This window comes from Acinonyx jubatus, chromosome B2, assembly GCF_027475565.1.
Source record: "Acinonyx jubatus isolate Ajub_Pintada_27869175 chromosome B2, VMU_Ajub_asm_v1.0, whole genome shotgun sequence".
NCBI classification, from domain to species: domain Eukaryota; kingdom Metazoa; phylum Chordata; class Mammalia; order Carnivora; family Felidae; genus Acinonyx; species Acinonyx jubatus.
Genome location: NC_069385.1, coordinates 148,683,078 through 148,710,137, shown reverse-complemented (window position 1 = coordinate 148,710,137; position 27,060 = coordinate 148,683,078). Strand labels below are relative to the sequence as shown.

General features: G+C 36.6%; 2 protein-coding genes across 2 annotated transcripts; both read left to right on the top strand.

The window, feature by feature from the left end:
* Window positions 1-1,927: 1,927 nt before the first annotated feature.
* LOC106978634 (putative olfactory receptor 2B3) lies at window positions 1,928-3,000 on the top strand. Its single transcript, XM_015076326.3, has one exon. The coding sequence runs from the start codon at window positions 2,059-2,061 to the stop codon at window positions 2,998-3,000; it is 942 nt and encodes a 313-aa protein (XP_014931812.1). The 5' UTR covers window positions 1,928-2,058.
* Window positions 3,001-24,494: 21,494 nt separating this feature from the next.
* LOC106978612 (olfactory receptor 2B11-like) lies at window positions 24,495-25,439 on the top strand. Its single transcript, XM_015076309.3, has one exon. The coding sequence runs from the start codon at window positions 24,495-24,497 to the stop codon at window positions 25,437-25,439; it is 945 nt and encodes a 314-aa protein (XP_014931795.3).
* The last annotated feature ends 1,621 nt before the right edge of the window (window positions 25,440-27,060 follow it).

The following is a 27,060-nucleotide window of genomic DNA, read 5'->3' as shown; positions in this document are numbered from 1 at the left end:
TGATTTTTTCTAACTTTACCAAATGATTAGACATGTGACATTTCCTGGTTATTTTGATTTCTGTTTCTTATTGATAGAAAAATCATATATCTTTTCTCTTTTTAAATTTGCTTTATTTTTTTTCTTCCTCAATTGCTCACTTATGTCAATTGCTCACTTTTAATTGGATTTCTGGTCTTGTCTCATAATTATTATATAACAATTCTGTATGTTTTAAGATAGTCATCATTTTTGCCATAATCACCACACAATTTTTTTCCATCTTGCATTTATCTTTTATCTTTATGTATCATAATTTTTCCTGTGAAAAATTCAAATTTGCATGTAAACCAAAGTCATATCTCATTTCCTCTGCATTTTTCCACAAAGGTGTATTGCTGTTATTTGCCAAGGAATAATGTGCATCTGTAGCTAAAATGCTGAAATTTAACCCACATATAATGGAAGGAGTTAAATTCTTCACACCTTCTCTCCTCAACCTGCTGCAGGTGCACAGTGGCCGTGCTTCTCCTACTGTAAAAGCTGTTCCACCCAGTCTGAGGTAGGTCTCTCCTTCACACGTTACCCTCCTTTACAGTGCCCTGTTCTCTGTCTAGCAGCACTCACTATGTTTATGCTTATAAATTTCAATGCTGTAAGTCCTATTAAAGACCCTGCATTTAAAAACACAGAGTGGACTGAGAAACTTAGGTGCACTTGGATTGTATCACTACTTAACTGATAACCTCCACACACTGAGGAAAATCAACTTGACTATTTCATTCTTGCTGTTCTGTTGGCATATAAGCACTGCCATGTGGTCTTCAATCACTCTTGCTGTGTTCTCTGTATACTCGGGGGGAATATACAACATAGAAAAAAGAATGGCCTTCAGGTCCTGACTTTGAGTCTTGGTTTCACCACTACTGGGTATGCAGAGTATTCGTGCTCACTGAGTCATAACAGCAATAAAATGTGGATTTTCTCGTGTCTGCCACATGTCAGTGAAGCAATGATTAATCAGGTGATAATCTGATATGGGGACTAAGGAGTGCACCTGTTTTGATGAGCTCATGTGTGGAAGTGCCAATCACTATATTGTACAACAGAATATAATGGACACCTGAAGATACTTTGTGTACATGTAACAAAACAGAGAAAAGTTGAAATGTCTTAGGCATTTACAATTGTCTGTGCTCCATGTACATAAGTTTATATACTTTGTCATTCAAAAGTAATGATTTACTTCATAAAGTAAGTTAAACATAGCTGCTAAGACAGACAATATGCTAAAACACAACAATATGTTTATATTTATATATATTTGTACTATATATATGTATAATTTATTGTTAATTTGCTTCCACACTACACCCAGTGCTCACACCAAGTGCCCTCCCAATGCCCATCACCCACTTTTCCCTCTCCCCAACCCCCCATCAACCCTCAGTTTGCTCACTGTATTTGAGAGTCTTTTATGGTTTGCCTCCCTCCCTCTCTGTTTGTAACTTTCCCCCCTCTTCCCTTTCCCCATAGTCTTCTTTTAAGTTTCTCAGGATCCACATAGGAGTGAAAACATACGGTATCTGTCTTTCTCTGCCTGACTTATTTCACTTAGCATAATACCCTCCAGTTCCATCCACATTGCTACAAATGGCCAGATTTCATTCTTTCTCATTGCCAAGTAGTATTCCATTGTATATATAAACCACGTCTTCTTTATCCATTCATCAGTTGATGGACATTCAGGCTCTTTCCATAATTTGGCTATTGTTGAAGGTGCTGCTATAAACATTGGTGTATATGGGCCCCTATGCATCAGTACTCCTGTATCCCTTGGGTAAATTCCTAGCAGTGCTATTGCTGGGTCATAGGGTAGTTCTATTTTTAATTTAAGAGAATCATATTATATTTCACAAACTATAAATTTATAGTAGCTTATGATTACTATCAATTATGTTTGGTGTTGAATCATTCATTATAATTAACCTAAGTTATTTCAGTTTCAATAAGAGTATTCAATAATTATCTACTACTTCTCTTTTTTATATTTTTAGGAAGAAATATAAATGAGTCATCATGAATTGGGCTAATGAGAGCTCTGCAAGAGAGTTTATACTACTTGGCTTCTCAAACAGGCCCTGGCTACAGATGCCTCTGTTTGTGCTTCTATTAATATCATATACATTCACCATCTTTGGCAATGTGTCCATCATGATGGTGTGCATTCTGGATCCCAAACTTCATACACCCATGTATTTCTTCCTCACTAATCTCTCCATCTTAGATCTGTGCTATACCACAAGCACAGTCCCTCATATGTTGACAAATATTTGTCGCAACAAAAAGACCATCAGCTACGGTGGCTGTGTGGCACAGCTCATCATCTTCCTGGCCCTGGGAGCTACTGAGTGTCTTCTTCTGGCTGTCATGTCCTTTGACAGATATGTGGCAGTCTGCAAACCCCTGCACTATGTAGTTATTATGAATCATTGGTTCTGCGTAAGGGTGGTAGCCTTCTCGTGGTTCACTGGCTTTGGTAATTCAGTGTTGCAGTCTTCCTTGACTCTTAACATGCCACGTTGTGGTCGCCAGGAAGTGGACCACTTTTTCTGTGAGGTGCCTGCCCTTCTCAAGTTATCGTGTGCTGACACAAAGCCTATTGAGTCTGAGCTCTTTTTCTTTAGTGTATTAATTCTGCTAATTCCAGTGACATTGATCCTCATTTCTTATGGCTTTATAGCTCAAGCAGTGTTGAGAATCAGGTCAGCAGAAGGACGACGAAAAGCTTTTGGGACATGTGGGTCCCACATGGTTGTAGTGTCTCTCTTTTTTGGTACAGGCATCTACATGTATCTACAACCACCTTCATCCACCTCTAAGGACTGGGGAAAGATGGTTTCCCTCTTCTATGGGATCATTACACCCATGTTGAACCCCCTTATCTACAGTCTTAGAAATAAAGATATGAAGGAGGCCTTCAAGAGGGTGATGCCAAAAATCTTTTTCTGTAAGAAGTAAGTAGCCCATTGTGATGAGAGTCCTCTAAGTTTCTATCCTTGCAAGTGGTGATAACGTTTGAACTGATTTTCCTACTTTCCAGGCTCTTGTGATTTCATTGAATTCTCCCCACAGTTAGAAATGTCCTCCTCTGTTCAAAGGCAACACTGAGATACCTTTTCTAAGTTAAAAATTTCATTGCTTTCCAGAAGTTCCCCCAATGCACTCTGTTCCTTGAGGACACTTGGATGGTTGATCTTCCTGTTTATATACGATCTGTTCTAGTATCACTTTGTCTACCATCTTAGTCTGTGATTTCTACACCTTTATCATTAAATAGACTATGATCTCAAGCCAAAAATTTCCCATCAGCACGAAAGCCTCGGTCACTTCACCCTCACACCCCCTGATAAATCCATTGTGTGCTCCTTCCAGAGCTGCTTGCTGTGTGTAGACTGCCTCCAGTCTAGTGGGCTCCAACTAGTTAGGTGTGCACATCTCATACTAGAGACTTGAAATGTCAGCTGAGCTTCATTTCTTGCTCTATTCTTTTTTTTTAGTGGTTATTTATTTTTGAGAGAGAGAGAGAGAGAGAGAGAGAGAGCGAGCACAAGTGAGGGAGGGGCAGGGAGGGAAACACAGAATCTGAAGCAGGCTCCAGGCTCTGAGCTGGCAGCATAGAGACTGAGGTGGGGCTCAAGACATTGTGCTCAAATCCACTAATCGTGAGATCATGACCTGAGCCGAAGGTGGATGCTTAACCGACTGAGACACCCAGGCACCCCTTTCCTGCTCCATTTTTAATTCATCCTTCTATTCCCCAGCAATAGAATTTCTCTTTTTTTTCTCCTTTGTTCAAACCCTGATTTGTCTCAAGTTCTGCCATAAGCATGAGGGAACTTCTCTAAATTATCATGCTAATTATTTGTAGAAATGTTAACAGTAATCTTTTTTCTAACAGTGATCTGAATTAATTCATTCCTTGGGCTGTCACTCAATAAATGTTTATTTTCATTAGATGGCTCTAGACCATAGGAAAAATGATCAACATTTCCTCCTGAAAAAATATTCTATTGAAGAAAATGCCCTTAAAGTCAGATAATATTTTCATATTAAATAAATTTAGTTTAATAATATTAAAATATGGAGTAAAAAAAACACAACCATAAATTGAACCTGGAAATGTTGTCTGAAAAGTTTAGGGTGTATCCAGTTAGCAAATCAGAATAATTTCAGCATAGAAGGTGCAGCATCAGTCGAAAATAACTGCAAACATATGTACAGAATATGGCTCTTATATAATGTTTATGTGGCATTTCAAATAAATGGGAAAGGGAACAACTTTAAATCTATGGTGTTTAAAAAGTTGCTTTTCTCAAAAAAAAATAAGAAGAAATTTAAGATGGAAAGAGAAATGAAAACAATTACACTTGTCATACATGTACCTTTTTAAAATTTCCAAACCACCATATCCATTGTCTTCTATTGCTGAGTATGTGATAAGTATTTCCAACTCAACACATCTAGGGCAAACATCTTCTCTTCTGTTGCGACAAAGACCTCTTCTAAAGCTCACTATTTTACTGAAGGCAGTCACCTATTGTCTACGTGTGCAAATCAGAAACCATGGATCCTATCGTACACCATAGCCTCCATCATTTTCCATATAGAAACCATTACTAAGACATCCAATCATTTCTCTTTGCTACCTTCCATCTCTCCATGGCTTCCTTTTTCACACTCCTACTATCACCATCCTTCACCTAGGCTTGCTGATTATCCAATCCACCTGTATAGATTCCTCCTGATGCTCTATAATGCACTTAGAAAATATAGCCACCAACAGTACAAGAAGGTTCCCCTTTCTCCACATCCTCGCCAACACCTGTTGTTTCTTGTGTTGTTGATTTTCGCCATTCTGACAGCTGTGAGGTGATAGCTCATTGTAGTTTTGATTTTTAATTCCCTGAGAAATGTATTCAGAATACACACACACACACACACACAGGATGGTATACATACGTACATATATTCATACATATAATCGTACATATTTATGTATATATATACATAAATATATACATATTTATATATATACAATTTATATATATACAATTTATATATATACAATATATATACAATAATATATACAATTTATATATATACAAATATATATACATATTTATGTATATATACATAAATATGTATGAATATATATGTGTGTGTATATATATATATGTAATTGAGTCTAAGCTCTTTTTCTTTAGTGTATTAATTCTGCTAATTCCAGTGACATTGATTCTCATTTTATATGGCTTTATAGCTCAAGCGGTATTGATCACACACACACACACACACACACACAGAGCAATATTACTCATCCACAAAAAAGAATATCTTGCTATTTGCAGTGACAAGAATGGAGCAAGAGATTATGCTAAGCAAAATAAGTCAGTTAGAGAAAGACAAATAACATGATTATTCATATGCGGAATTTAAGAAATAAATGAGCAAAGGGACACAAAGAGAGACAGAGGCAAAGCAAGAAGCAGACTCTTAACTATAGAGAACACACTGGTGGTTACTAGAGAGGAGGTGGAGGGATGGGCTCAATACATAATGGGGATTAAGGAGGGCAATTACTGTTATGAGAACTGGGTATTGTATGGAAGTGTCAATTCACTGTATTTGACACCTGAAACTGATATTACACTGTATGTTAACTAACTGCAGATTAAATTAAAACTTAAAAAAAAAAAAAAGAAAATTCAGCCAGAGTGCTCATTCCAAGTGCAAATACAATTATTCCACTCTCCCCACTTGCGCTATCGATCATCAGTGGCTTTCTGTTGCTCACTAGATAGAGACAAATGTTCACTCCCTGCCTTGCAGACCGCTCTGTCCCTTGCAGTTATCCTATTTCTGTAAAGCACAGGACATCTGAGCATACCAATTCTTCTGCATGGAATACTCTTCCCACAGATCTTTACCTAGCTCCTAATTGTTCAGACCTCACCCTTTATCTAGGGAATCTTTTTTTTTATATCCCTGAGTCAGTCAAATATCCACGAATTTACTCATCATGTGCCTCTCCTGCTTGTGGCATTTTTACTTTTTAGTGATCACGTAATAATGTCTGCACCTACTGCTAACCTGTAAGCTCCATGAGAGTAAGAACAAACTTTGGTTTGCTCAACAAAGCATTCACAGCACTTAGTTCTGAAGGCAGAAAATTAAAACACCAAGTTATCAAAACCTGGGTAATTTCAACTTATATGCAATTTTCACTTATTCTGTAAAGAGAATTTTCAGAGAAGTGAAGTCCTCTAGGGCCAGGGACCCTGGTTGTAAAAAAGTCCATGGTGGGATATAAGCGTAAATTCTCAAAGCCTAAAGAAATTGTATTTCCTTGTAAAAATGAAAATGAAATTACCCACATATGCTCATTAATAGTCTTTTCTATTTTAAAAATAAATGCATTGCCTATAGTTTAGTAAAAGTGGTTTTATGGGGGGAAAATCCATCCTTAAATTTACAGTATATAAAGCTCATCTTTCTTGGTGTATTACTTTATTCCTCTTTCCTATTAATGGAGATTTATATTTTTTCTTATTTTTTTAAATTTTTAAAAATATTTATTTTTGTGAAAGAGAGAGAGAGAGAGAGAATGAACAAGCAGGGAAGGGGCAGAGAGAGATGGGGACACAGAATCCGAAGAAGGCTCCAGGCTCTGAGCTGTCAGCACAGAGCCTAACATGGGGCTCAAATTCACAAACTATGAAATCATGACCTGAGCTGAAGCTGGACACTAAACACCTGAGTCACACAGGTGCCCCTTCTTTTTCTTATTTTCATGTGCTTTGTATCCCAAGACTATACCAGGATTCTATAAAATATAACTTAAATAGCTGCACAGTGAATTTCACAATGGAGGCATGTTAAAATGAATTTAACCTTGTCTCTATTGTTGAACATTTGTATTTTGGTCACTCTAAATACTACTACAAGGAATTCTACACTTTCTGCACAAGAAATATGTGTCCATATGTCAGCTTAGAAATAGAATTTCTATTTTGAGTATTAGTGAGTCAAATTACCAATTACTTAGAAGACCCAAGAATTAATAGATATTGCCAAAGTTCCCTACAGAAATTTTATAGCATTCCATTTTCCCACTTGCATTGTATTTAGTAAATGAAAATAATTGCTTCATGACCTTTTGCTAAATCGGGGAATTTTTATCTTTTTAGACATTTGCCAATTTTAGAGGCAGAAATATTATCAAGTTATCGTTTTTTAATTCCTTGAATATTTCGGAAATATTTTTCATACATGATATAAACTAGAGATGCTCATATATATTTGATTTCCTCCCACCCTCTTGGCAAATGGTAAAATTGTACCTCCCAGTTCTTTGAATGTAGTTCAGGATTTTTAATTTGCTTTACCAATGAAATGTGAGTAGAAATTATGTGAGTCACTTTCTGATGATGACTTTAAGATCTGGTGCACACCCTGCCATAACCTCCATCCTCCTGCCAATCACAACAAGGAATGTTCCAGAGAGAGTTTTCTGTCTGTTATATCCTAGATTGAGGGGACAATATGGACACCAATCTAGATTGAGGGGATAATACTTTGTCTCAAGACAAAGTAGCATGAATGAGAAATAAACCTTTGTTATTTAATAGCAGTGAGATCTCTGAGCTTCTTGTTTCTACATTATAATGTAGCTTATCCTGAGTATAGAAATTGACACCAGTAATGGGGTTTTGATGTTAAGGGGGAAAAAATGAAAATAGGAGACATTAGCATAAAGTTCAGGTGGCAGATGGTGAGGGCACTGTTACTAAAGATTGGAACCACAGTGGTTCATGTTATAGAGTAAAAAAAAGAGAAAAAAGAAATGGTGAAAGTATCACCTGCAATAATTTGAAAGGTGGATAAGGAATGCAATGACTGTAATTCTAAAAAGGGTGAAAAGCATTATTTATTACTATTGGATACATTTGACAAGATATTCCTGAAAAAACTCAGAAACAATATTTGTTTTCATGTGAAAATAAGATAATTAACAATTCAAGAACTTGATAGGTTAGAAAAGACAAATAACCTTTTAGTGCCAGATAGTAATATATAATGTGAAGACATTCTTTGAGAAACAAAGTCCAATTAATTTCTTTAATGTTTGTTTATTTTTGAGAGAGAGACAGAGTGCAAGGCAGGAGGGGCAGAGAGAGAAGGAGAAGCAGACTCTGAAACAGGCTCCAGGCTTTGAGCTGTCAGCACAGAGCCCGATGTGGGGCTTGAACTCACAAACTGCGAGATCATGACCTGAACCAAAGTTGAACGCTTAACTGACTGAGCCACCCAGGCACCCCACAAAGTCCGCTTGAAATATAATCTCTAGTGAATAACTGATTTAAGGAAGTAGCAAGTAGCTGTTATTAAACTTTCTGAGTGTATTAAAATAGCTCCAAATATACCCTTTCAGTTGAAATAACTGGCTCCAGGAAAGGAGACTAAGGGGAAAGTGAAAAGAGAATAAGCTTATCCCAATGAAGTCTAACAGGCTCCATATGCCTATGACTAGACATACAGAGAAAGCCATGTCTTGACTACAACTGCAGATGTGGCCATTGGAGCGTGGAATACACTGAAATCAAATACATGAAAATCTGACTACATTTTAGAGAGATTTATACCACCAAGTAAAGCATGAATATGGATTCAAGAAGCTTCTGACTGTTTGAGACTTAAAATAATCCCTGGACTCCAACCTTCATTAAGTGGGAAGTAAGCTGAAATTCTCAGTTGTTCTCTTCAGATTTATACACAGGATAAGGGACCTCAGAAAGAGTAGAGCCAACAGTTATGAAGAACATATGCAACCATTTCCCTACTGATGGGTGGAACTCTTCACAACTGCCCAGTAGTTTTCAGAATTTCTAGACTTGTGAATTCTATCTCTGAATTTTCTCTTTCTGAGTGGAAGTGTTTATACTGGGCACCTTCTTCCAGTTCTACCTATTAAATTTTGAGCATGTGGAGAACACACAATTATCTATTCAGTTCGCAGATCTCTGAGGCAAGAGACTTTAAGCCTGACCACAAATTTTTGGTTTCCTTCTTCCTTCTGGCCATTTGGTAGAATTACAGTTTTCTCATACAGTGGACTAGGTTATGGTCTGTGACTAGCTTTGGTAATAAGTGTGAGTTAAACCAATTTCTAAACTTCTGGGAAGAAATTTGAAGAGCTACTGTGTGTTTTGCAAAATTTATTTCTTTTTATCACAACAATTTAGAATATTTTGCATAGCGTCTAATCTAACAATGTGGATCCCTAATGGAGAACAAAGCCCACAGCCAGTATTCAAGGGGCTTCAAACAAGAGCAAAGATGTAAATCTTTATTGGTTTTAGCCAAAGTAATTTTGAGCTTCTTGATTAATATGTTATTGGCCATTTCTTTTCCATAATAACGTTATGGAGGAATGCTTGCAGGTAGGCAGCAGGAAGTCAGAAAATAAACCTATATTGGGAATGTGGCCCTCATGTTTTATATACCTACATATATAATAAAGTACTAGAAATAAAATCACTAACAAGTTTGTTTGTTAAGATACATGGTAGGATATCAGGACATTTGTATTCTAGTATTCATATTTTTTCTGCATTTTTATTTAATTATTCAATTTATTTTTTGGTATTTCAGTTAGTTAATATAAAGTGCAATATTGGTTTCAGAAGTAGAATTCAAGGGATTCATCACTTACATACAACACCCAGGGTTCATAACAGGTGCCCTCCTTAATACCCATCATCCATATATCCCATTCCACCACCCACTTCCCTCCATCAGCCCTCAGTTTGTTCTTTATCATTAGGAGACTCTTATTGTTTATTTCCCTTTCTTCTCTTCTCCACTTCCCATATAGTTATCATTCTTGTTTCTTAAATTCAACAAATGAGTGAAATTATATATTTGTCTTTCTCTGATTGGTTTTGCCTAGCATTATATATTCTAGTTCTAGTCACATCATTCAAATGGCAAATTTTCTTTTTTTCTCTTTACTGATGGCTGATTAATATTCCACTGTGTGTGTGTGTATATTTGTGTGTGTGTGTGTGTGTATATATATATATATATATATATATATATATATATATATATGCACGCGTGTGTGTGTGTATGTGTGCGTGTATCTCACATCTTCTTTATCCATTCATCATTTGATGGACATTTGGGTTCTTTCCATAGTTGGGCTATTTTTAAATTGCACCATATAGTTACTTGACTGTCAGAAAAAAAGTCTAATAATACAAAACTAGTGTTGTTTCTTTTTTCCTTGAAGATTTTTCCACTGATGTTTAATTGTTCCCTACCAATACTATCTTAGAATCATAATAGTCTAAATTTGAATCATATTTTAAACAATTGATAGGGAAATAACTATTAGACTTACATAAATGTAAATTCTGCAATTAATACCAGGGAACTGAATGAAAGTGGTCAAAAGATACAAACTTTTAGTTATAAGATAAATAACTACTCGGTGTGTAATGTACAACATGGTGACTACAGTTAACACTGTTGTGTAGTATATTTGAGAGTTATGAAGAGAATACATCCTAAAAGTTCTCATTACAAGTAAAAAGCTTTTATTTGTTTTTTTGTTTAATATATATGAGATGATGGATGTTAACTAAACTTACTGTGGTAATTATTTTGCAATATATGTAAGTGAAGTTATAATGCTATATACCTTAAACTTATGAAATACTGTAAATTAATTATATCTCAATAAAACTAGAATAAAAAATATCACACACACTGCCTTAATGACACCTAAAATTTGTCTGCTTTCCTAGGATAAGTGCACATCAAAAAGCAGGATGTTATAGGGCTTTATTTTCCTAACATATATCAATCATCTACTATAAAAATAGATTTTGATAATTACTGAGTAGTAATTAGTGAAAAAAATAGGCACAGTTTCTGCTTTCACAGAATTTATTGTCTAGTGTGGGAAGAAGAACAATCATACTAAACACGTAATATAAGAAATCCATAAAACTAGGTTGGAGAGCTAACATGGCAGCATAGTAGGAGGACCCTACTAATCTTATCCCTTAAACACAACTATATAACTATCAAATCATTCTGAATATTCAGGAATTGACCTGAGGACTGAGAAAAAAAAAAACTCCACAGCTAGAGGGAGAGAAGAGGTCACATGGAGGAAGGTAAGAAGTGCGGAGTGATTTTTTGTGGGAGAAATGGATCATGGATGTTGCATAAGGGAGGGAGCCATGGTTTGGGATAAAGGTGAGAGGGAGAGGAGCACATGAAGAGAACACTTCCCCAAATCCATTGGCTGGGAAAATGAGATGAACTGATTTTTGTATTTGCAACGAGTGGGGTTTGAATTGAAGTTTTAAAGGTCAGCAGGCTTGACTGTAACAGAGCCCTGAAGGCACTGCCCTAGGTGTGGACAGAAGTGGGACAAACATAAGACCACCTGGGGCACAGAAGTGGGGGGATTATTCTCTCTACTTAGAGTAATGTATCTGAGAGGTAGCATTTGTGGACATGTCTCTCTGGGAACGAAGGAGATAGTGGGTACCATTTCCTTCCCTCAACCCTCAGCATAAAGTAGCTCCTGTCAACAGCATAGCACTGAGACTGGCTGCCTAACCTTCTTACACAAAGTCCTGAACCCCCATTCTCTGCCTGTATTACCCTACTCAGGCAAGTGTATCTCAGTCCCAGTGTAGCAGGACCTTTCCCCAGAAGACCAGCAGAACTCCTGACCCATTCCACATCTTCTGTCCAGAGACTTGTGCAAGACCTCATTTCTACTGAAAGTAGCATCAAGTCTCAATTAACAGATATAGACCAGAGCAAACCTAGTTAAAACTCATTACACTCTGACCGAGGACCAAATGCTGCCCATAGCAGGCAAGGAGAGCCTCTGCTGACTACTGACCTGAGGGACAGAGAAGCCAAAACACAGCAAGCAGAGTGCACAGAACACATACCAGAGACACTTGCTGAAGTACAGGCCCTGGACACTATATGACCTCTTCTTCTTAAAGCCATTACTTTCAGGAGCAGGAAACATAATGGGCTTTTCTAACAGAGAAGACAGAGACTTAGACAAAGTGCCAATATGGAGGAATTCACCCCAAACGAAAGAGGAAGATAATGCTACAGCCGAAGATCTAAGTGAAACAGATATATGCAACATGTCTGATGAAAAATTTAAAGCGACAATCATAAGGATACTCACTGGGCTTGAGGAAAGAATGGAGGACTTCAGGATGTCTTACTGCAGAGATAAAAGAGTTGAAAGAACAATCAGTCAGAAATGAAGAATTCAATAAATGAGATTCAAAGCAGACCTGATGTAATGACCACGAGGATGGAAGAAGCAGAGGGATGAATATGTGGCAAGGAGACAGAATAATGGAAAATAACCTGAACAAATGGGAGAAAGAATAATTATGGAAGACATGAGTAGACTTAGGAAACATAGTCCAACAAACATATTTGTGTAATAGAAGCCCCAGGAGAAGAAGAGAGAAAAAGAGGGAAAGAAAATTTATCTGAAGAAAGAATAGCTGAAAATTTCCCTAATCTGATGAAGAAAACAGACATCTAGATCCAGAAGTCACAGAGAACTACCATAAAAATCAATAAAATCAGGCCAAAATGAATATATATTGTAATTAAATTTGCAAAATATGCCAATAATGAAAAAAATCTTAAAAGCATCATGTTTGATGTTAAAAGCATCAAGACAACTAAAGTCCCTAACTTACAAGGGAAGACCCATGAGTCTGGCTGCAGATTTCTCAACAGAAACCTGGCAGGCCAGAAGTCACTGGTATAATACATTCAATGTGTTAGTAGGGAAAAATCTGCAGCCAGGAATACTCTAGAGAGCAAGGCTGTCATTCAGACTAGGACAGAAAAAGACTTTCCCACACCAAGAAAAACTAAAGTAGTTTGTGACCACTGAATCAGACTTAAAGAAACATTAAAGAGAACTCCTTCAATGGAAAGGAAAGACCAAACGGGACAAAGACAAGAAAAGAAAAGAGCCAATCACCAGAAACAATGAAAAAAAAAACAAGTAATGAAATAGTACTAAATACATAACAATAATTACTTTCATGCAAATAGACTAAACACTCCAATCAAAAGACATTCTGACAGAGTTTCAGAATGAATAAAAAAATAAGACCCATCTATATCCTCCCTACAAGAGATTCATTTTATTTTACTATTTTATTTTATTTTATTTTATTTTATTTTATTTTATTTTTATTTTAAGATTATTTTTAAATAATCCCTACACCCAATGTGGAGTTCAAACCCAAAGCCCTGAGATCAAGAGTTACATGCTCCACTGACTGAGCCAGCAAGGTGTCCCACAAGAGATTCCTTTTAGACCTAAACAGACCTTCAGATTGAAACTAAGGGGACAGAGAAAAATTTATCATGCAAATGGATATCAAAAGAAAACTGGAGTAGCAATACTTATATCAGACAAACTATATTTCAAACCAAAAACTATAAGAGATGAAGAAGGGCACTATATCACAAAAAAGGGAACTACCCAACAAGAAGGTATAACAATTGTAAATATTTATGCCCCCCAACTTTCCCAAATATGTAAGTCAATAAATAACAAACATAAAGGAACTCATTGCTAATAATACAGTAATAGTAGGGGACTTCAACACCCCACTTACATCAATGCACATCGTCTAAGAGCAGAAAATAAACAAGAAAACAATGGTTTTGATTGACACATTGGATGAGATGGACTAAACAGATATATTCAGAACATTTCATCTTAAAGCACCAGAATACACATTCTTTTCAAGTGAAATTGGAATATTCTCCATAATGGATCACATACCAGGTCACAAATCAGCCCTCAACAAGTACCAAAAATTGAGATCATACCATGCATGGTTTCTGACTACATCACTCTGAAACTTGAAGTCAACCACAAGAAAAAAATTGGGAAGGCCACAAATCCATGGAGGTTACACAACAGGCTACTAAATAATGAATGGGTCACCCAGGAAATCAAAGAAATTTAATGAATCCATGCACCACAGATGCTTGTTGGAAATGGTTGCTGCCAGCAGGGGGAACAGAGGACCCAGGGCTGCCTGGAAGGTGGGATGCAGGCAGTGAGAGCACCTCTTGGGCACCCAAGTTTTGTGCAGGCAGTGGAGGTTCATCCCTGAACAGGAAGCTGGTTGGACTCCTAGTAACAGTGGCACCAGTTGGGGCCCCAAGCAGCTGGGGGCATTGTCCCAGAAGCAGCTCGTGGTTGGGTTTGTCCAATAAATAAGATACTGTGGTTGTTTTATTGTGAAAAACACATGGCCCAAAAAACTGCTGGAACTAATACACAAATTAAGTAAAGTCACAGGATGCAAAATCAAAGTATAGAAATCTGTTGCATTTCTATACACCAATGATGAAGTAGCAGAAAGAGAAATTAAGGAGTCAATACCATTTACAACTACACCAAAAACAATAAGACACCTAGGAATAAACCTAATCAAAGAAGTGAAAGACCTGTACTCTGAAAACTATAAAACTGATGAAAGAAATTCAAGATGACACAAGGAAATGGAAATACATTCCATGCTCATGGATTGCAAAAACAAATATTGTTAAAATGTCTATACTACACAAAGCAATCCACATATTTAAAGCAATCTCTATCAGAAAGAATACCAATGGAATTTTTCACAGAGCTAGAACAATCCTGAAATTGGTATGCAACCCCAAAAGACCCTGAATATCCAAAGTAATGTTGAAGGAGAAAAGTAAAGCTGGCAGCATCACAATTCTAACTTCAAGTTCTACTACAAAACAATATGGGTCTGGCACTAAAATAGACACATAGATAAATGGAACAGAATAGAAAACTCAGCAAAGGACCCACTACTATATGGTTAATGAATCTTCCACAAAGCAGTAAAGAATATCCAATGTGAAAAAGACAGTCTCTTTAAAAAATGGTGTTGGCAAAACTGGAACTTATATAAAAACTTGGAGGGGTGTCTGAGTGGCTCAGTTGGTTAAGTACCCAATCCTTGATTTTGACTCAGGTCATGATCTCACATTTTGTGAGATCAAGCCCTATGTCAGGCTCTGCGCTGACAGCATGGAGCCTATTTGGGATTCTCTCTCTCTCTCTCTCTCTTCTCTCTCTCTCTCTCTCTCTCTCTCTCTCTCTCTCTCTCTGTCCCTCCCTTCTCTCTCTCTTAAAATACATACATACATACATACATACATACATACATACATACATAAACAAACAAACAAACATGAAAAAAGTTCTAAATAAAAATTTGGAAAGAAAAACATTATAAAACGGAATAGCAAAAAACAGTCATCTGATTTTAAATTGTGCAAAGTATCTAAATAGACTTTTTAAGTTTCTGTTTTTTAAATTTAAATTATAATTAGGTAACACACAATGTAATGTTATGTTCAGGTCTACAATAAATATAGTGATTTGACACTTCCATACAGCACTTGGTGCTCATCAAAACAAAGACACTCCTCAATCCCAATCACCTATTTCACACATCCCCACACACACCTCCCCTCTGGTAACCATCAGTTTGTTCTCTATAGTTGAGAGTCTGTTTCCTGGTTAGCCTCTCTATTTTTATTCCCTTTGCTTATTGTTTTGTTTTTTAAATTCCACCTATGAGTGAAATCATATACTTGTCTTTATCTCATTGATTTTTTCTGCTTAGCATAAGACATTGTAGCTCCATCCATGTCACTGCAAATCACAAGATTTCATTCTTTTTGATGGCCAAGTGTTATTCCATTGTATATGTATACCACATCTTCTTTATCCATTCATCAGTGGATGGACATCTGGGCTCTATCGGCTATTGTTGATAATGCTACTATAAACATTGGCATGCATCTGCTCCTTTGAATCTGTATTTTGTAAACTTTGAGTAAATAACCTAGTAGTGCAATTGCTGGGTCATAGGGTAGTTCTATTTTTAATTTTTTGAGGAATCCCATACTGTTTTCCAGAGTGGCTGCACAAGTTTGCATTCCCACCAACAGTGCAAGAGGGTTCCTCTTTCTCTACATGCTCACCACAATCTTGTTTCATGAGTTGTAAAGTTTAGCCATTCTGACAGGTGTGAAGTAGTATCTCATGTAGTTTTGATGTGTATTTCCCTGATAATGAGTGATGTTGAGGATCTTTTTATGTGTCTGTTAACCACCTGGATGTTTTCTTTGGAAAAATGTCTATTCATGCCTTCTGCCCATTTCATAACTGGGTTTTTTTTAGGTTTATTTAATTATTTTGAGAGAGAGAGAGAGAGAGAGAGAGAGAGAGCAAGCATGAGCAGGAGAGGGGCAGAGAGAGATGGAGAGAGAGAGACTCCCAAGCAGGCTCTGCACCACCAGCATGGAGCCCAACATGGGACTCAAACTCATGAACCATGAGATTATGACCTGAGTTCAAACCATTAGTCAGTTGTCCAACTGACTGAGCCACTCAGGCACCCCTTATTTGTTTTTTGGGTGTTGAGTTTGGTAATTTCCTTATAGATTTTTGATATTAACGCCTTATCAGATATGTCATTTCCAAATATCTTCTCCTATTCCCAAGGTTGCCTTTTAGTTTTGTTGCTATGCTGAAGTTTTTTTCATTTTGAAGTAGTCCCAATGTTTATTTTTACCTTTGTTTACCTTTCTCAGAGAGATATCTGGAAAATGTTGCTATGGCTGAAAAATAGGTTGTTGCCTGTGTTCTTCTCTAGGATTTTTATGGTTTCAGGTCTCACATTTAGGTCTTTAATCAATTTTGAGTTTGTGTTTGGTAAAAGCAAATTGTGCAGTTTTATTCTTGTGCATGTAGCTGACCAGTTTTCCTAACACCATTTGTTAATAAGACCATTTATTAATTTGAAGTTCAGAATTGTGATGCCACCAGGTTTACTTTTGTTTTTCAAGATTGGGCTATTTGGGATCTTTTGTGGTCTCATGTCAATTTTAGGACTGTTTATTCTAGCCCTGAGAAAAATGCTGGTGGTACTTTAATAGGGATTACATTAAATGTGTAGATTGCTTTAGGTCATATAGACATTTTAACAATGCTTGTTCTTCCAATCCATGAGCATGGAATATTTTTCCATTTCTTTGTGTCCTCTTCAATTTCTTTCATCAATGTTTTATAGTTTTCAAAGTATAATTCTTTTTCCTCTTTGGTTAGGTTTATTCATAGGTGTCTTATGGTTTTTGGTATAATTGTAAATGGGCTGGATTCCTTCATTCCTTTCTGCTGCTTCATTATTGGTGTATGTGGAGGTATGTTCCCTCCAACCCTACTTTGTTGGTGACTTTTTTTCATGAGTGGATATCGTACTTTGTCAAATTATGCATATACTGAGAGGATCATATGGTTCTTATAACTTCTTTTATTAATGTGGTACATCAAATTGATTGATTGTCGAATATTGAACCACCTTTGCCACCAAGGAATAAATCCAACTTGATCGTGGTGAATTATTCCTTTAATGTACTGTTGGATTCAGTTTGCTAGTATTTTAATGAGAATTTTTGCATCAGTGTTCATCAGTGACACTTGCCTGTAGTTGTATTTTTTAGCGGGTCTTTGGTTTTGGAATCAAGGTAATGCTGGGCTCAAATGAATGAATTTGGTAGTGTTCCTTCCATTTTCCTTTTTGGGGATAGTTAGAGAAGTATAGGTATTAACTCTTCTTTAAATGTTTTATAGAATTTGCCTGTGAAGCCATCTGGTCCTGGACTTTTGTGTGTTGGGATATTTTTGATTACCGATTCAGTTCTTTTTCTGGTTATAGGTCTGTTTGAGTTTTATATTTTTCTTGTTTCAGTTTTGCTAGTGTATATATTTTTAAAAATGTATCCACTTCTTCCAGGTTGTCCAAATCATTGGTGTAAAATTTTTCATAATATTCTCTCAAAATTGTTTTTCTGTGGTGTTGATTGTTATTTCTCTTCTCCTGTTTGTGATTTTATTTATTTGGTTCCTTTCTGTCTTCTTTTTTATAAGTCTGGCTAGGGTTTCTTAAATTTTATTAAATTTTTTAAAGAACCAGTTCCTGGTTTTATTGATCTATTTTTTTCTATATCATTTGTTTTTGCTCTAATGTTCAATATTTCCCTTCTTCTGCTGGCTTTATGCTTTGTTTGTTGTTATTTTCTAGCTCCTTTAGGTGCAAGTTTAGGTTGATTATATGAGTTTCTCTTGCTTCTTAATGTAGGCATATATTGCTATCTACTTCCCTTTTAGACTACTTTTGATGTATCCCATTGGTTTTGGACCATCGTGTTTTGATTTTCATTTGTTTCCCATGCATTTTTATTTCCTCTTTGATTTCCTGGTTGATCCATTCATTGTTAGGTAGCATGTTGTTTAAAACTCCATGTATTTGTGGTCTCTCATTTTTTTGTGGCTGGAAAAGATGCATGGTATGATCTCGACCTTCTTGTACTTGTTGAGGGCTGATATGTGACCCAGTATTTGATCTATTCCGGAAAATGCTCCAGGTGCACTGAATGAGGATGTGTATTCTCCTGCTTTAGGATGAAATGTTCTTTTAAAAAATATAATAATATTTACTCTTTTTGGGAGAGCACAAGTGAGGGAGGGGGAAAGAGAGTGCCACAGATGATCCAAAACAGGCTGTGTGCTGACAGACTGACAGCAGTGATCCTGATGTAGGGCTCAAACTCATGAATCACACAATCATGACCTGAGCTGAAGTTGGACACTCAACTGACTGAGCCACCCAGGTGCCCTAGGATGAAATGTTCTGAATATATCTATCATCTCCATCTGGTCCAGTGTGTCACTCAAAGCAATTGTTTCCTTGTTGATTTTTCAGCTTAGATGATCTGTTTATTTTTATAAGTGGGGGTGTTCAAGTCTACTCTTATTGTATCATTATCAATGAGTTCCTTCATTTTTATTATTAATTCTGTTATATATGTGTGTCCTTCCATGTTGGAGACATAAATATTTACAATTATTAGATCTTCCTGTTGGATAGTCCCTTTTATTAATGATATAGTGTCCCTCTTCACTGTTACATTCTTTGGTTTAAAAATCTAGTTTGTCTGATATAGAGAATGCTACCCTTGGTATCTTTTGCCTTCCATCTGCACGATAACTGTTTCTCCATCATCTCACTTTCAATCTGCAGGGGACTTTAGGTCTAAAATGAGCTTCTTGTTGGCACCATTGGAGGGTTTCATTGTTTGTTTTTTATCCATTCTGACACCGAATGTATTTTGATTGGAATATTTAGTCCATTTATAGTCAGAGTCATTATTTGTAGATATTAACTGCCATTTTGTTACCTGTTTTTTCATTGTTTCTGGAGACTTTCTCTATTCCTTTCTTGTCTTTATCACTTTTGGTCTTCCCACTGAAAGTGTGCTCTTTAATATTTCTTTCAGCCTTATTTAGTGGTCATGAGCTCCTTCAGGTTTTGTTTATTATGAGAAAGCCATTTTCTCTCCTTTTCTGAATGATAGATTTACCAGATACAGTATTCCTGGTTGCAGACTTTTCCCCATTCAGCATGTTTAGTATATCATTCCAATTCTTTCTCCCTTGCCAAGTTTCTGTGGAGAGATCTGCAGCCAGCCTTATGGGTTTTCCCTTTTAAGTTAGGGACTTCATTTGTCTTGTTACTTTTAGGACTTTGTCTTTATTGCTATATTTTACAAATTTAATTACAATATGTATTAATGTTAGCCTTTTTATGTTGTTTTTTTATTGGAGTTCTCTGTGCTTCCTGGATTTGGATGTGTGTTTCCTTCCCCAGATTAGCGAAGTTTTTAACTATTATTTCCTTAAATAAATTTCTCTGTCTCTTTTTCTCTCTTTTCTTCCTCTGGGACTCCTGTAATACAAATGTTATTACTAAGTCTATTGTCATGTTGCATAATTATTCTTTCTTTTCTTCAGCTTCTTTATTTTCCATTATTTTGTCTTCTAGGTCACTTATTTATTCCACTGCTTCTTCAATCCTGTGTTGGTTGCATCACTTCTGTTTGAAATCTCAGTTATTGAAGTTTTCATTTCTGACTGCTTGTTTTTTTTTATCTGTGCAGTAAAGGACTCCCTGTAGTCTTCCATTCCTTTCTCGATCCCAGTGAGTATCCTTATGATAATTGCCATAAATTTTCCATTAGGAATATTATATCTTTTCACTAGGATCTCTGGCCATGACATTATCTTGTTCTTTCACTTGGGATCACACACCCTGTTGTGGCATTTTTCCTAGATCTTTGTCTTTTTCTGTGTTAGTAAAGCCTGTTATATTTTCTGTTCCTGAGAGTAATGGCCCTATGAAGAAGAGGCTGTATAATGTCCAGAGCCTGGGGCTTTCGGACATGTCTCCAGTATATGTTGCATACAGTCTGCTTTTTTGTTCTGGATACTCTGTCATTCAGGTTAGTCATCTGCAGAGGCTCTCTGCCTGCAGAGGGAAGTTTCTGCTCCCTGGCCTGAATGTGGTGAGTTTTAACGAGTGAGCTCTGGTCTGACTATGAAATGAAATCTGTCACACCTCCACCAGGTCTGGGCTCTGTAAAACTCTTGGTCAGCAGACATTATGTGGGCAGGGTTTGTGCTGGTCTTCTGGGCGAGGGTCTCACTGCACTTGGACTGAGGCAAGTGTGAATGAGAAGAGCAGTCCCACCAGAGTACAGCAGTGTGGGGGGTTGGTGTATGCAAGATAGGCTGCCAGTGTGAATAGACATTTTTTTTACAGAAAGATGTACAGATGACCAACAGATACATGTAAAGATGCTAAAAGTCACTAATCATCAGTGAAAAGCAAGTCAAAACCAAAATGAGGTATCACTTTACAACTGTCACAATGGCTAAAATCAAAAAGACAAGAAATAAGCATTGCCAAGAATATAGAGGAAAAGGAACACTCCTCCACTGCTGGTGGGAATGTAAATTGGTGCAGGCACTGTGGAAAACATAATGGAGTTTCCTCAAACTATTAAAAATAGAAATAGCATATTATCCAATAATTCCACTCCTATGTATTTACCTAAGACAATGAAAACAGTAATTCCAAAAGACACATGTACCTAATGTATATTGTACCATTATATACAATAGCCAAGGTATGGAAGCAACTTAAGTGTCCAGACAAATGTACAAGAAAGATACAGTATGTATATACATTTATTATTCAGTCATGAAAAAGATGATATCTTGCCCTCTGTGACAACATGGATGGACATAAAGGGTATTATACTAAGTGAAATAAGTGAGACTGAAAAAGACAAATACCATATGATCTCACTTATGTGTGCAACCTGAAAAAAAGGGATGAACAAACATCAGACCCATAAATACAGAGAACAGACTTATGGTTGCCAGAGTGAGGAGGTTGGGGGTGGAAATGTGGATGAAGTGGTGATGGAGGTATAGGCTTCCAGTTATGGAATGAATAACTCATGAGAATAAAAGGTACAGCACAGAGAATATAGTCAATGATAGTGTAATAGCGTTTTACAGTGATGGATGATGACTACAATTGTGGCAAACATACATTCATGTATAGAGATGGTGACTCACTATGTTGTACACCTGAAACTAATGTAACATTGTGTATCAGTGTTAGTTAAAATAAAAAAATAATCTTGCAAAGCTTAAATTTTCTACACATGAGTTTGCAGCATTATAAATTTTGGCATGAGTGTTTCAACTATTCTGAAGTCAAATTCCCTGAGACACTGACAATAAGCACAAATATAGTATTTCTCTATTACAAAAAAGTTTCATTTAAGCAAATTTTTATGACATTGTCCACTATTATATTTTGAAGCATCAAGAAAAGTGACTGACATATAGTGGGCACTCAACAAATTTTTACTGACTGAATGAATAAATAAACAAAGTAACGTATGTTAACTTTTCCTTGCCATAATGATTTATTGTTTAACCCAAATGAGGGACTATTTTTTATATAGTCCATGTTAGGTGAGGTAAAAAGTCATTACTGGGCTAGGTTATTTTGGAAGAAATATATGGAGACAAAAGTCCTTTGGTTTCTTAAAAATCAAATTGAAAGGTGACCACTGCTTCTTTCTCTGTATAGAACTAGAAACATTCCCACTTTTATTATGGCAAGAATATAAATAAACAATAGCCTGAAGAAAATATAAATAAAAGAAAATTCTCTCTTGACAACAAAAATAATTGTCTCAAATTTTCACTGATATATAAGGAAGTTTTCTATGAAATTGTTGAGGTAGATGAGTTTTCTAGAATTATTTTAGTTCTGAGTCCATTTTCCACAATAAGAGAAATTCCAAAAATTATCCTTCCATGTTAATATGGCAACAAGTGGTATTCCCACTAGGGAGTTTGTACAGTGTTTCTTGCCAAGAGATGTCCACTGAGGTTCTTTATCTTTATGAAGGAAATGTTGCACAGCTTTATATAAAGAGAAGGAACTATTCCTTAATAAATGTTATTTGTGTCCACATATAAACATACTCAGGGTCTTTCAAATCAAAAGGACAAATTGTATTACGGACCTAGGATATAATGTGAAGCCACTGAACACAGACAGAATATTCAATCCTCATCTCTAATTAACGTTTAGTTCCTTTGGAAAGAAAAGATCAAGTCAATTTTGCAAGAACAGAGAGCACGACCATTAAATAGCAGCAATGATGTAAGGTAGGTGTTGTATATGGGTGGAAGTAATCTATTCAGCTTCATGATTTTATCGTTTTTCAATTCCATGTGTTTTGTGTCCTCTCTATGCAAGTTCTGTACTAAAATATGTGTAAATAAATCAAAACCTTTAATAACGCAACATAACATAAAACATTAAAATATGTCTCCTTTAATGAAGAAAAATATAGGGATACTGCTTGCATTTGTGGGCATTTCAATGAATTAAAATATACGTGTACTTGTATAAAAATCTTAACATCATGAACCCTGGATTCAAGCCACATGATAGGAGTGATTTGGGGAATGAAAGGGAACAAAATGCAAATTTTGTGAGTCTTTTGGTGAGGTAAGTACACTACTAATATTTGGATGCAACCAGACCAAGGATTAATGAAAAGATATGGACTTTTAATCACACTGGACACTACACTTCCTAAAAGTGACTACCCCAACATTAAGCATTATACTTAATGAAGCATAGTCACAGATACTGGATTAATCAATCCTCACAACACAGGTGGTACATAAGCAATGCATACAATGTCTATGTTTTGGGGCACCTGGGTGGCCCAGTTGGTTAAGCATCCAATTTTTGAACATGGCTTAGGTAGTGATCTCACAGTACATGAGATCAAGCCACACATCGAGCTCTGCACTAACACCATGGAGCCTGCTTGAGATTCTCCCTCTCTTCCTCTCTCTGCCCCTCCCCTGCACATCCTCTCTCCCTCTCAAAAATAAATAAATAAACATTAATTTTTTAATTAAAAAAGAGAAAAGGTCTATGTGTTAACTATCCCAGTCGACAGGATCCACGTTCTCTGACTTCATATCCTCTTTTCTTTTCTACTACAAGTGTTTTTTCGAACTTCTTACCAGTGCCAATAGCAAGATATACAATTCATTTTATAATCCACATCACACAAATACACATACACTCACACATGTGATGGAAACAAATACAGTAAATCCACAAAGAAACATTGAACTGCCAAATTTGTGATCGATTTCAATTTCTGGTGTGACAAGCATGAACCCACATCACATTGTACTTTTAAGAACTGATGCCTTGAATGGCTCATATCACCAAGCAGTACTATCAATTACTTTTTCTCTTGTTCTTCAAGTATGGAACCTGTGGAAAGGAACCATTTCCTTTAAGCTGCATGTTTCCCATTATGACAAAAGGTTTGTGCTGCAAAAGTCTGTTTAGGATTTGGGGCATAGGCCCAAGGAACAGTGATGTATCTTGTTTCTATGCATTCAGACTGATTCTGTTGGAGCTCAGAACATCCTGAACTTCCCTAAATCACATCATGAATTCAGGCAGAGTGGTCTAGGGCCAGCAGATGATGGATGAAAGAAATGAAGCCATGTGGTACATCAGCATGGCTTGTTCCTGGGAACCACTCCTCTGATTTATTCTTTTCCCCAAGAACAATGGTGACTTTCCCCATTCCCTAATCATTTTTCTAATAAAATTTTCTCTATTGCATTTCTTAGGCAAATGCACAGATTTGTTGCTCTTTCTTTTAGACACACTACAAAATAATAATGTTTGGCATTGAGACTCATACTTTTTCATGATTACAAGTATAACAATTTCACTGGAGTTACACCACAAAGAAAATCCCTGCATAATTCACTCTCTCCAAATGAATAAACTGACCCTCAGGAAACCCCATACTGAAATACGTGCCCTCACTTTCACTTGAATCCACCAACAAGAGAAATGGCAGTCATGAATCCGGGCAATGCAAGCATTCCAAAGTTCTTCATCCTATTGGGTTTCTCTGACCATCCCTGGTTGGAAAAGCCACTCTTCATAATGGTGCTTGTGGCTTACATCTGCACACTAGTGGGAAACATCTCCATTATTGTTGTGTCCAAGGTGGATCCTCATCTTGACAGCCCTATGTACTTCTTCCTTTCCAACCTCTCCTTTCTGGACCTGTGTTTTACCACAACCACCATCCCTCAGCTGCTGGTGAACCTCTGGGGCCCAGATAAGTCCATCAGCTATGGAGGCTGTGTGGCCCAGTTCTATGTGTTTCACTTCCTGGGAGCCACAGAATGCATCATCTTGGCGGTCATGTCTTTGGATCGGTACATAGCCATCTGCAAGCCCTTGAGGTACCCAGCTATCATGCATCAGAGACTCTGTGTCTTCCTAGTGTCTGTGGCATGGATAAGTGGTTTGACTAACTCCTTGCTTCAGGCATCTCTCACTGTCCAACTGCCACTTTGTGGTAACAACAAGGTGGATGACTTCCTGTGTGAGATTCCAGTGATGATCAAGATGTCCTGTGTCGACACTGCTTTCAATGTAACTATGCTCTCTGTTATGGGTACATTCTTTAGCCTGGTCCCCTTGTCTCTTATCCTTGTCTCCTATGGGTTCATTGTAACTACAGTGCTCAGAATTCGTTCATCAATGGGAAAGAAGAAGGCCTTCAACACCTGTGGCTCCCATGTTATTGTCGTCTCTCTCTTCTACGGGCCAGTAATATGCATGTATGTGCAACCTTCTGGTACTAACTCCCAGGACAAGAACAAACTGATGGCCCTGTTCTACAGTCTGCTGACTCCTATGCTTAACCCTTTTATTTATACTTTGAGGAACAAGGACATGAAAGGGGCAATAAGGAGACTTCTCCTCCCATTGAGCCATCAGGGAAGAGAATAAGCACTGCTATTTCATACTCCACACATGTAGGACTCCAAAGAGGCCCTGCTCTACCTCTCAAATTACCCTCCTCCAAAATCATTAGCATCCTCAGTAACTGTCCAATCTACATGTACTTTTATTCACCACCGTATTATAATTTATTGGCCTGCATTTTGCAATGTGAACCTTAATCCCAATTTTCCTACAATTTGTGTGACAGTGAATCTCTGTCATAAAGTCCTCTGAGTCCATCTTTGAGTAGGAATCTGAAAAGTGAGCAGTAAATAAATGCTCATTACCTGACTCATTCACCATTAGCCAAAAACATCAAGCACTATCATTTTATGTGTAATGTTACAAATATAATGTAAGTATAAAGACCACAGTTTACCATCTTGCTATTATGGATATGATTTTATGGGTATAGTTTGCTAATCAACTCTTTTTATTTTTATTTGTATTGAAGTATAATTGATACACAATGCTGTATTTGTTTCAAATATACAACATAGCGATTTTAAAAAAACATATACCTTATCAAATGTTCACCATGGTAAATGTAGTCACCATCTGTCACCCTAGAATATTATTACCATATTATTGACAGTGTTCCCTATGCTATACTCTTCATCATTTTGACTTGCTCATTTTAGAACTAGAAGTTTGTGCCTGTTAATCTCCTTCATTTAATTTGTCTGCCCCCCTACCCAACCTGCACCCCTCTGGCAACTACCATTTTATTCTCTGTATTTATGAGTCTATTTCTTGTTTTGTTGCGGCTTGTTTGTTCACTAGTTTTGTTTTTTAGCTTCTACTTATAAGTGAAATCATGTGGTATTTGTCTTTTTCTGCCTAACTTACGTCACTTAGCATAATACCCTCTAAGTCCATCTATGTTGTTGTAACTGGAAAGATGTCTCCTTTTTATGGCTAAGTAATAACCCCTCGTATATGCATACTTCTTCTTCTTTATCGACTCATCTATTGATAAACACTTGTGTTGCGTCCATGTCATAGCTATTGTAAATAATGCTGCAATACAGATTAAAGATAGGGGTGCATATATCTTTTTGAACTAGTGGGTTTTTTTTCTTTAGGTAAATACCTATAATTGGAACTACTGGGTTGTAAAGTATTTCTACTTTTTAATTAAAAACACTGTTGTCCATAGTGGCTGCACCAATTTATATTGCCACCAACAGTGTCAATCAACTCTTTTTAGGAATTACCATCAAGAACAAATGGGATAATATTACCTGACCTTCTCAACCACACATTCACTGTTTGATCCTTTATAAATAACATAATTAAAAAATAATATTGGACTCTTACTTTCCTATATGTCTCCATGGAATTCTTTCCTTTTGAGGTATTTGACTGAATTAACCATTTCCAGGTTTCTAAAGGGAAATGTTGAGGACTCAAATCTTGAGAGACTTCTGTGCAGCCTCCTGGTGCTGAGAGTCATGTAGCCCTCACTGGGGGGTTAATTTACCTAGCATGAGAATATTAGGTGTATTTGGTAGGTACTCAAAGATGAACTAGTTAAATAACTTAGGAATCAGAATATTAGACGTTAAGAAGAAAGAAAATGGGAAGATGGAGGATAATGTGGGTGGGATGGAAAATAAATTGGCTA

What these genes read in the sequence shown, in the direction of transcription:
- LOC106978612 (XM_015076309.3), top strand. Translation starts at nt 24,495, where the DNA reads ATGAATCCGGGCAATGCAAGCATTCCAAAGTTCTTCATCCTATTGGGT.
- LOC106978634 (XM_015076326.3), top strand. Translation starts at nt 2,059, where the DNA reads ATGAATTGGGCTAATGAGAGCTCTGCAAGAGAGTTTATACTACTTGGC.